Genomic DNA, 12290 nt, shown 5'->3' on the forward strand with positions numbered 1-12290 from the left:
CACCTTGGCCAAACTAAATTCCTGCCATGATTGAGGGTTACTTTGGGAGCACTTTACAATGGCATAGCAGCCTCTCCATGGATAAATTCTCAGCTATAGAAATGTTCATGCCCTGATGCCCCCACATGTGCGTATGAGTTTGAGAAATCCAAAAAACAAAAGCATCATATAAAACAAGGCCATCAAATAGTGAAAGCAAAATTTGTGATAATTAAAAATACAAGGAAAGGCCTTTCCATTAAAAAGAAAAATCTCCATGGGATAACCTTGAACTCTGTCACCATGCCACCTCCCAGACCCCTCAATGCCCCCACACCCCCACCCCACTTTCTACCATGCACAAAGTTTTCAATTCACAGGCTGGTGCAGAAAAATCGACTTGATCAGCATGCCGCGCCAGCTTAGCGTAGAGCACAGGGATTTGTTTAGTCTGTGGATGGATTAGCAACGCCCTGCGGGCCTTCCCCTGTGTGAGCTCAAACATCACGATGCAAGAACCTAGCACGATGTGAAATTGGAGAGACTTTACCCAAAGCATTGCCTATGCAAGCCATTTTTAGCATGATACATTCATTTTCTGCAACTGGTGTAGAAAATGGGCACATCAAAACACACAAACACACACACACACACACACACACACACACACACACACACACACACACACACACACACACACACACACACCCCCCCCCCCTCTCACTAACGAGCACTTTTATTGCATTGGGCTCTGCGGATCAACTACAGCATTGTGGATTGGATATGAAGGGGAGTGGAGGTGGGGTTGGGTAGGAGGCAAACTTGGAATGAAAATGTGAAAGATAGAATGCGAGCAAGTGAATGCTCTGGAAAGTATGTGCAGTAACAGCAAAATGAAGAAACATGAAAAGCACAGGAGGTGCACACATACCGGCTTGATGCGTAATGGTATCGTTGGAGGTTGCCAACCTGATGAGAACCTCTGACTGCTGTGCGAGAACCAGGTAGAGATTTTGAGCAGATCCAGACTCACTTGAGGGCACCACCATTGACTGTGTGAGAAATGAACAGGGCTCAGTTGTAAAATGGCGAGCTTCAAGCAAAGAGTTCCAGATCTAGTGTGTGATTTTCCACTGCATGGAGGCAACAAAATATCATTCACCTGACAAAATGAGATCAAAATGTCTGGCAAGTTACAGGTAACATTGCAGAAGCAAACGCTGGATCTGTTTACATGTAACAAGCACAATAAGAGGGCATTCCCATTCATTACCCTTGAGCTGAGTCTCTACCTTTGGTTCTCGTTAAATTCCACAATATATTGACCCGGTGAGCTTTCCCTCAGTGACGAACGAGTTGGGTCAAAAAGGCAAACCTTTTAAGCTTTAAGCTCTTTGAGGACCAATCGAAAAAATTCTGTTTCTTTTCAAAACATTTCGGAGCAAAAAAAAAATGACGGATTCTGATGTCATCACGAAACGTACAGTCATGTGAAAAAGTAAGTACACCCCATGTAAAGTTTTGACTTTTTCAACATATTTCAACATACAGCTATTTGATCTTCATTTCAACAATATTGATAGATAAAGGTGATATAATAAAACAAATATCATGAAACATTTACATTTTGTAGTCCATTGTATAATTTAAATAAACATAAATGCAAATTTCGCATGTGGAAAAAGTAAGTACACCTTTGGCTCTAATAGGTGGTATTGCCCCCTTTGGCAGAAACAACCTCAAGTAGGCGTTTCTTATAACTGTCTATAAGTCTCTGACATCGACTGGGAGAAATTTTGCCCACTCCTCCATGCAGAATTCTTTCAGCTGTGCTATGTTTGAGGGGTTTCTTGCATGCACAGCTCGTTTCAAATCCCCCCACAACATCTCGATGGGATTTCGATCCGGGCTTTGACTTTGCCATTCCAGAACCCTCCATTTCTTTCTTTTCAGCTATTCCTTGGTGGATTTACTGGTATGTTTAGGGTCATTGCCATGTTGCAAGGTCCACCTTTGGTTGAACTTCAACTTTCCGACAGATGGCCTCACATTATCCTCAAGCACCCGCTGGTACAATGAAGAATTCATAGTGGATTCTATGATGGTGAGCCGCCCAGGTCTTGATGCAGCAAAGCTGCCCCAAACCATAATATTTCCACCACCATGCTTTACAGTTGGTATCATGTTCTTGTGGTCAAATGCTGTCTTTGGTTTTCGCCAAACATGTCTTCTGGTACTGTGGCCAAATAGCTCTACCTTTGACTCATCTGTCCAGAGCACATTGTTCCAGAAGTGCTGGTCTTTGCCGAGGTGTTCATTGGCAAACTTTATTCTTGCCCTGATGTTCTTTCTGGACAGCAAAGGTTACTTCCTGGCACACCTCCCATGTAGATCAAATTTGTGCAGCCTCTTTCTAATGATAGACTCGTGCACTTTGACATCAACAGTGGCAAGAGCTACCTGTAGGTCCTGTGATGACATTCTGGGGTGCTTAGAGACTTCTTTCAACATCTTGCGGTCTGCTCTCGGGCTGAACTTGCTGGGGCGGCCTGGCCTGAACAAGTTGGCAGTTGTTTGGAATCTTCTCCACTTGTATATGATGTTCTGGACAGTCGAATGATTGATTTCAAATTGTTTGGAGATCTTTTTAAATCCATTCCCAGACTCGTAGGCATCTATAACCTTCTTTCTGAAGGCCTCAGAGAGCTCTTTTGATCTCGGCATGGTGACGCCGCACACTTCAACAACAAAGAGCAAACCAAACTAAATGTCTGAGGTTTAAATAAGACAGGTTCCTCCAAGGTCCTCTCCAACGATGTTCTAATCATTTGCACCTGAGCTGGTGCACCTGATTCTAATTTTAGGTATTTGAAGTAGTGATAAATGTAGGGGTGTACTTACTTTTTCCACATGCGAAATTTGCATTTATGTTTATTTAAATTATACAATGGACTACAAAATGTAAATGTTTCATGATATTTGTTATATTATATCACCTTTATCTATCAATATTGTTGAAATGAAGATCAAATAGCTGTATGTTGAAATATGTTGAAAAAGTCAAAACTTTACATGGGGTGTACTAACTTTTTCACGTGACTGTATCTACCACTGGGAGGAATGTGCAGCATGGGTTGGGAATACGAAAGGACCAACATCTGTGCTGAGTTTTACTTACGCAGAACAATCCTTTCATGGCATGAGAAAACATTACAACTCCTCCTTAAGTAGTTGAAAAAAGAAAAATTACACAACTACCATGAAAACAGACTCAGCGGCGTAATGGTTAAGAGTGTCCGCTCCAAGTCTGAGAGGTTGATGACTCGAACTCCGGCCAAGTCATACCAAAGACTTTAAAGGTGGTACGTGCTGCTTCCTTGCTTGATGCTCAGCATTTTAAGGGGATAGTGCACAGACAAATAACCATAGGCTGGCAACCATCACATGGGCTTGATTGGTCCAATACCCTCTTGCGTTGAATTTCCTTGTAAGGGAATTCGTATTATTATCCTATAATATTCGGTCAAGTGTTTTAGCCTTTCTGTAAGTGTTGTGCAAAAATAAATAAGTAAATAAATAAATAAGGACCGGGTGCACGACCTGTGATCCAATGGATTTGGTCTTTCCTGCCCAGAACAGGAATGCCGGGCCATGACTGCGGGTGCTCAGCGCGGCTGCTGTGTCCTGGTCCGTCGGTAGATCACGAATGGGTATCTCCAAATGCCACAACTCGACACCAATGGCACCATCCAGCAAATAAACCTAAGGGCGGGACACTGCTGAGTATTGAGGCTGCGGTCATGTCTGTTTTTCACTGTGTAAGACGGCACAATGGCAAAACACCGACCACCAAGATGGAATTTCAAAAAAAATAACATCATCAGAAAATAGTTCGGTGAGCAGGTTGTTCTGAACTAAACGTTCCTTTTGCAAGAAGCTGGTGGATTCTGTGTTTATGGCTCTTTGTAAAGATTGTGGCAATAAAACACAAACTTGCACACCATTCTCCCACTTACCCTGTAATATTTTATTTTTATTTTTGTAAGATAAAGGTTTTTTTGGCAAGAGTGCGATAGCAATAAATTCCTGTGCTCTCCCAGTCTAACCCCCGCTCTAGCAGGGAAAATGGCCTTAAAATGCATGTTGTTGTGTTGTTGCTCTCCCAGGGTTGGCTTCCTTTCTCTTTGTTTTGTGAGATTGGATTCCATGTGCTTCCAGTCATTTTGTTATGCCAAATAACCACGAATGAATGCAAAATTAACTTGAACGGCACTCAGTAGAGAGCATACCTCCGCCTGGTTGGCCATATCACTCAATGGTGAAGAATCAAAAGTCAAAAATTAAATAATTCTCATATCCGAATCCATATTCAGATCTTCACCAAAATCTAATCGATTCTTCCTCGTCACACACAACCGGTCCACCAAGTTTCGTGCAAATCCGTCCATAACTTTGAGATATCCCGCAATGTATAGTTTTTGGCCCTATCTCTCAATGGTGAAGAATCACTTAAGAAATTAAATAATTCTCAGATCCGAATCCATATTCAGATCTTCACCAAAATCGAATCTATTTTTCCTTGTCAGACACCCAACCGGTCCACCAAGTTTCATCCAAATCCGTCCGCAACTTTTTGAGATATCCTGCTATGTATAGTTTTTGCCCCTATCTCCCAATGGTGAAGAATCACTTAAAAAATTATAGTAGCCGGATCCGAATCCGGACCTTCACCAAAATCTAATAGTTTCGTCCTTGTGACATATGCTACATCTCTGACAAATTTCGTCCGAATCCGTCCACAACCTTTTGAGATATTTTGTTCACAAACAAACAAACAAACAAACAGACAGGGGTGAGAACATAACCTCCATCCACCTTTGGTGGCAGAAGTAACAAGCGGTCGTTGTCATTATCAGACAAATGTACAACCATCTTGGAATCATCCAACACTTCACAACAAACTTACAAATCAATAAGAGAGAGAGAGAGAGAAATAAGTGAATAAACCTGGATGAGAATGAAATCAAATTGTGTTGATCCCAAAATAAGTGTTCCTGATATGATGTTGCAGGGCTTTATTGATATGCTCGTGTGTATTTATAGAATGCTTCTTTCCAGGCATTACATCCATCACAGCACATTTAATCTATACCATTAAAACGCTTATTTCTGAAGTTTTGTGAAAACATTTTGCTACCTAGGAGACATGCTGAATGGAGAAGGTGGATCAGACTCGGCAACGGTTGCAAGAGTGAGATGTGAATGGAAGAAGTTTCGGGGAACTGAGCGGCGTGCTGATGAGGAGGGGAGTGGCGTGCTGATGAGGAGGGGAGTGTCGTTGAAGCTGAAGGGAAAGGTGTATGCTGCATGTGTGAGAAGTGCTATGATTTATGGGAGCGAGACATAGGTAATGAACGTAGAGCAGCAACGAAGGCTGGAAAGGGTGGAAATGCGAATGGTTCGGTGGATGTGCGGAGTATCGTTGAGAGAGAGGAAGCCAAATGATGAATTGCGAAAGATGATGGGAATAGAGCCTGTGATTGATGCTGTGAAGAGAAACAGGGTGAGATGGTTTGGTCATGTGTTGAGGAAGGATGAAAGTGACTGGTTGAGAAGAGTGATGGAAATGAATGTAGAAGGAAGTAGAGGATGGGGAAGACCGAGAAAGACTTAGCTAAAGATGGTGGAAGAAGAAATGCGGGCAAGGGGGTTAAACAAGGGGAGATGCAGAAAATAGGGCAAAATGGAGAAGATTGTCATGGGGACCGCAAAGCTAACCCCCGCTCTAGCAGGGAAAATGGTCTAAAAATGCATGTTGTTGTTGTTGTTGTTGTTGCTTATTTCTGAAGTTTGTAATCGGAACGTCTCCCCAGCTATTGCTCCTGTCCCCCTAAGATATGTGTGATATAATGTAGTTATGACTAACCCTTCCATATAAGCATACCTATGTCTCCAAATGTCTAAGTGTGGAATAAAAGCTGAAAATCAGTGAAAAGCTTTGAATAACCCGCGCCATTTTGTTTTACGCACAGTGAGACGCTGCACTTGATACCGAGGAGAAGAAGAAGACGTCCCGATGTGTGCCGGACGCGCAGCGACTCGAGAGGCATGCTACGCCTTTTAATACAAACTAGCCGAAACCCGTGGAACATCCACGGAAGGGAGGATGTGGTGTATGGATAGAGTGTACCATTATGGTTGGCATAGGGGATTTGCTTATCCGAGTAAGAGTTATGAAGAAAGATGAGAATGAAGAGTGCGTATATGAACAACGATCGCCGACACCGGCACAAATGCATGCTCTGGATTGTCCACTCAGTGGACGGCTTGCTTTCGCCTTCGCCTGTCCAATCAGCGGACGACGTGCTTCGCCTTCGCCCAGCAGACGCCAATACGATGGCGTCGTAAGATGGCGTCGTATCGGCAGTTAATCGGATGCTTTTGGGCCCCAACGTCGGCTAATTCAGATTTTTCGAGTATGTCTGTACGTGATAAACAAAGAGCGCGGTTCGTAGATCGTAAATCCATTAGTGCCGTGGGCATCGGGTCACTGGGTGCGGCGTAAAAGGGATAACAAAGTCGAGTCCTTACGCTATTATTATATAGACTAGCCGAAACCCGTGGAACATCCACGGAAGGGAGGATGTGGTGTATGGATAGAGTGTACCATTATGGTTGGCATAGGGGATTTGCTTGTCCGAGTAAGAGTTATGAAGAAAGATGAGAATGAAGAGTGCGTATATGAACAACGATCGCCGACACCGGCACAAATGCATGCTCTGGATTGTCCACTCAGTGGACGGCTTGCTTTCGCCTTCGCCTGTCCAATCAGCGGACGACGTGCTTCGCCTTCGCCCAGCAGACGCCAATACGATGGCGTCGTAAGATGGCGTCGTATCGGCAGTTAATCGGATGCTTTTGGGCCCCAACGTCGGCTAATTCAGATTTTTCGAGTATGTCTGTACGTGATAAACAAAGAGCGCGGTTCGTAGATCGTAAATCCATTAGTGCCGTGGGCATCGGGTCACTGGGTGCGGCGTAAAAGGGATAACAAAGTCGAGTCCTTACGCTATTATTATATAGACTAGCCGAAACCCGTGGAACATCCACGGAAGGGAGGATGTGGTGTATGGATAGAGTGTACCATTATGGATGGCATAGGGGATTTGCTTGTCCGAGTAAGAGTTAGGAAGAAAGATGAGAATGAAGAGTGCGTATATGAACGTATTTATTGCAATCTACTTAAATGACAACGCTACGAGATACTTTTGAAAAATGAATGGATTCGTAATAGGAATCGGCATAGCACCACTTTGGGATTGTCCACTCAGTGGACGGCTTGCTGTCGCCTTCGACTGTCCAATCAGCGGACGGCTTGCTTCGCCTTCACCCAGCAGACGCCAATACGATGGCGTCGTAAGATGGCGTCGTATCGGCAGTTAATCGGATGCTTTTGGGCCCCAACGTCGGCTAATTCAGATTTTTCGAGTATGTCTGTACATGATAAACAAAGAGCGCGGTTCGTAGATCGTAAATCCATTAGTGCCGTGGGCATCGGGTCACTGGGTGCGGCGTAAATGGGATAACAAAGTCGAGTCCTTACGCTATTATTATGTAGATAAATGCGATCAGAAATGAAAGCGATATCCAGGAGATCCACCAGAATGAATGTTGGTGCAACTGACACAATTATTTTGAAAGGAAGCGGAAAGGAAGAGGAAGGGCAAGTTAGTTTGTATGAACGGAAACACTATTTATGCCCGTGATCAAATTATTTGCTGAGAACGTGCAAGTGAGATCTACTCGGTAACCGTTGTAAGCTTCTTTGTAAAAGTTGCATGGTTTATTTTCCCATAAGCCCACACAGCTGTTATGTTCTCCGGTACGTTTCGTCAGGGTTTCATTATCAATCTGGATATGAAACAAGAGAATGGATTTTTTTTTCTTTGCATATTACATACTAGCAGAAGTACCTGGCGCTACCTGGCATCAATTTTTTTTTTTTTGTCTGTGCCGAAAACACTTCCCGACACCTACTAAGGAAAATTAATATTTATTATTATTATAATAACACACACTAATCAGGGATAATTTAATAATACCTCTCACACAGCTATAAAGGCTATAATATAAAGGCTACAATACTATAATATTATATATTATATATAAAGGCTATAATACCTCACACACTATAGACCAATTTGTTTAAATCACCAAAAAGAAAAAATCGAACTTAAAAAAATTTCTTTTTTAATTTTGTTTGCCGAAAACACTCCCCGGCACTCACTGATGAACCTCTGAACGTTTGACAAAGATCCATTCAACCGTCTGAGAAAAATGACGACACACACAGACGTTAGGTAGCAGGTTGAATACGGCAACTGCTCAGGGTAGTACTATGGTTCTGACTTAGGAGCATTAAAGTGGCACCCTGAACCATCTAACACTCTCCGTCTCAGGATTGCTGGTCTTACTTTCTGTCTCACTCAAACTATAGCTGCCGGGCTATCTTCAATCTCTTTCTCACAAACAAACATCATACACGTTTCATGATACACGTTTCATGATACACGTTTCATGATACACGTTTCATGATACACGTTTCATGATACACGTTTCATGATACACTCTTCACCATACACACTATTCATCATACACACTATTCATCACGCACTTTTCATCACGCACTTTTCATCACGCACTTTTCATCACGCACTTTTCATCACGCACTTTTCATCACGCACTTTTCATCACGCACTTTTCATCACGCACTTTTCATCACACACTTTTCATCATACACTTTTCATCATACACTTTTCATCATACACTTTTCATCATACACTTTTCATCATACACTTTTCATCATACACTTCTCATCATACACTTCTCATCATACACTTCTCATCATACACTTTTCATCATACACTTTTCATCACGCACTTTTCTTCACACACTTTTCTTACTCATTTTCACATCTCACCTTTACATTCTCTCTTTTATTTCTCGTTATGTAGTTATTTTATTTATAGTGGGGCGGCTTAGCCCAAATATTCAAAAGAATTGTGCATTTTGTGATACAAGCACCAAATTTGGCACAAATGTACATTAATATGTTGCGAACATTTTCAGATATTGGGCCACTTGAAATTCCGTAATTTGTTTTTTCAAATTTTTTCAAATTTCGTAATTTCAAATTTTTCGGGTGACACCGTCACAATTTCGGTCTTCGAGGCCGGCCGATAGGCAAAGTGTGACCGGAAGGGACGAGGTTCTCCTGACCACGTGGCCCTCGATCTGGGAAGCGAGAGGCGTTCCATTAGTGGACGCGCCCCTCACGCCCGACTTTTGGGCGGCCCCGGCAGGCCGTTTGTTTTGACGTTCCGTGACAGGCCCCGCACCCCCACCTCCGGGCCGACCGGAAGCTTGTGCTGAGTACATCATACCTGAACAACTCAGTGAGGCAGAACACAGCAGTGCACACCAGGGTGACCCCTTCAGTGCATAAACCAATTAACCTGTCCACTGCAGGGCATATAGAAATGAAGTTATTTTCTGCATATAATAATAATATAAGTTCAGTTCTATATAACAATTTCTGTTATCACCACTACCACTACAACTACCACTACTACAAGCTTTGTCTGGAATTTTGTGGACTAACAGACAAACAGACATACAGACAAGCTGGGATCAAAACATTACCTCCTTCCACCATTGAGTGTAGAGGTAAACATCATGGAAATTATATCATGCCCTAGATTTAATTCATGCTTACCCGTGTATTTGCTTCACTGGTTCACAAGGTCTTTTGCATACATGTAATTCAGACTCTCGTCTTCATTGCTGACCACACAATGTTCGCAACATATTAATGTACATTTGTGCCAAATTTGGTGCTTGTATCACAAAATGCACAATTCTTTTGAATATTTGGGCTAAGCCGCCCCACTATATCGGCCGGCCTCGAAGACCGAAATTGTGACGGTGTCACCCGAAAAATTTGAAATTACGAAATTTGAAAAAATTTGAAAAAGAAAATTACGGAATTTCAAGTGGCCCAATATCTGAAAATGTTCGCAACATATTAATGTACATTTGTGCCAAATTTGGTGCTTGTATCACAAAATGCACAACAGGTTTGCTATGCTGCTACACTATTAAGGCCTGGCCTCGATGAGGACTATGTAGTCCATGACTGGAGCCTTCAACATAAAAAAAAAACTAGATGGTATTAATAGAATACTTACCCTGCGCAGTCAACTTGGTGTGAGCCAACTCTTCTGTTTTTTAATGTTTCCTTCTTTTTTAATCCAATATGGCTACCAGACCACGTGAGCGATGACATCATAAATGTATATTCTCTAATATAATTGTTGCATAGATCATGCTCAATAAAATTAAAACTGATCAGAGTAAGCGTTGTCGCTGTCGAATTATGACGTCATTATTATGGCACCAATGAAGTCATCGTTAACACCTATTCCCCATATGGGGTTATTTACAATGAGCCACGTTTCAATTTTTTCCATAGAGCGGTTTCGGAGATATAGAAGTGCAACGTTTTTCGATTTTTCCAAGATGGCGCCTGTACCCCATGACCTATGACGTCATAATTATCATTTTAAAAATTCCACAGGAGGAGGCACTCCTGTTGTGAAAATCAACCAGATCCACAGCTTTGTCCCATAGGTAGGTTTAATCTCAATTAGATCTTTGGCATCATCCTGTAAAAATATAATCATGCAATAGATATCAGGATCTTGGTATCATACAGAGAGGACCGATAATAATAGTCAAAGCAAGCGAGTCTAGCATATACGTACCATTCAAGACTACATGTAAAGTAACTGTCACAGGAGTGGCTCAGCGTCGCGGACGTCCCAGGTTTTATAGACGCCCTTCAGTGGCTGAAGCGAGTATCTCTCCTGGGTTCAACTTTGGTATAATGTATAATTTCACTACATTCTCCCCGCCGTTAGAACTATACTGCCGCTAGGCAGATCGCAAGCGTGCGTCAGCATTAATTGATTGGGGTACGTCATTCCATGTCAGTCGGTCCACCCGTAGCGGTCGGGGTGGCGAACTACCCTGCCAGCCCGCGTCCGGAAACTACCGGGTACGGCGTCCCCAAGCCCGGAGTCCCCTGCGTTGGAGTAGCCGCTGGAGGCAGGTGTCGGAGGGGGCACCTCAGAGCCTTCAGGCAGGGGTGTAGGTGACGGCAGAGGTGACGGCAAAGGTTCCATAGAGGAAGCTTCGGTAGCGTCCATAGACTCGTAGATCGGTTCGTCGATATCCCTATAAGGGTCGATGACCCCACAAGGGGCGAGATGGCGTACGGAGACAGTGGACTCGCGTCCATCTGCCGTCAGCACACGAGCATGCTCGGGATTAGCCTGGAGTACCTGCACCTTATCCACAAAGGGGTCGTACTTGCTCGTGCGCACCGCTCGTTTGAGATAAGCCGGCCCCGGCTCAGCGAGCCAGCTGGGTAAAGATCGGATACTACCCGAGCTTCTAGGGTGGTGGAACAGTCTTTCGTGAGGAGTCTGGTTGGTGGCCGTACATAGGAGAGCCCGGATCGAGTTCAGAGCCGCAGGTAGCGACCAAGCCCATTTATCGAGACCCCGGCCGAGGGTCCGGAGGCTTAGCGTGACGGCCCTTCATATAATCCCATTGAAGCGTTCGATCTGCCCATTCGCCTGGGGTCTGTACGGTGTGGTGTAACTAGAAGCAACATTATTTTGGAGCAAATAACCTCTCACCTCCTGCGACAGAAACACCGCACCCCGATCGGTATGCACGTAGGCCGGATACCCAAACATAGAAAACAAATTCTGCAGGCACCGTATGACCGTGGCAGCCGTCATATCCCCGCACGTGTAAGCAAAAGGGAATCGCGAGTACTCATCAATGATAGTGAGCAGGTAACGAGAGTTGCTCGACACCGGCAGCGGTCCTTTGAAATCCATTGCCAATCTCTCCCACGGTCTAGTAGCCCTAACCAGCGTCCCATGGGAGGGTTGTAAAAACGCGGTTTGAGTTACGCACATATAGCGCAGTCACGGCAGATCCGGCGGATGTCCTCAATCGAGTACGGCAGATTACCACTACGCACAAAATGAGCGAAACGCGTCACCCCTGGATGACACATAGTGTCGTGCAAAGTGCGCAGCCCCTCCAAAGTTACGATCCCCGCGCACGTAGCCGGCCTCGATAAGGCGTCGGCGACCAGGTTATCCTTCCCCGGGCGGTATTTGATGGTGTAGCAGAAGTCGGCGAGTTCGATACGCCAGCGAGTGATTTTCTCATTC

General features: G+C 44.0%; 1 protein-coding gene across 2 annotated transcripts in view; it reads right to left on the reverse strand.

Moving 5' to 3' along the window:
• LOC137426870 (protein FAM234B-like) overlaps positions 1 to 12290 on the reverse strand; it is a 129395-nt gene that overhangs the window by 36255 nt on the left and 80850 nt on the right. For both annotated transcript variants that reach the window (XM_068115849.2, XM_068115850.2), the window contains 2 exons: positions 3580 to 3741; positions 911 to 1031 (listed from right to left, as the gene is read on the reverse strand). In XM_068115849.2, the coding sequence (XP_067971950.1) occupies positions 911 to 1031; positions 3580 to 3741 (283 nt within the window). The remainder of the gene's footprint in view (positions 1 to 910; positions 1032 to 3579; positions 3742 to 12290) is intronic.

The sequence above is a fragment of the Myxine glutinosa genome, chromosome 5 (assembly GCF_964187855.1).
Source record: "Myxine glutinosa chromosome 5, kmMyxGlut1.1, whole genome shotgun sequence".
NCBI classification, from domain to species: domain Eukaryota; kingdom Metazoa; phylum Chordata; class Myxini; order Myxiniformes; family Myxinidae; genus Myxine; species Myxine glutinosa.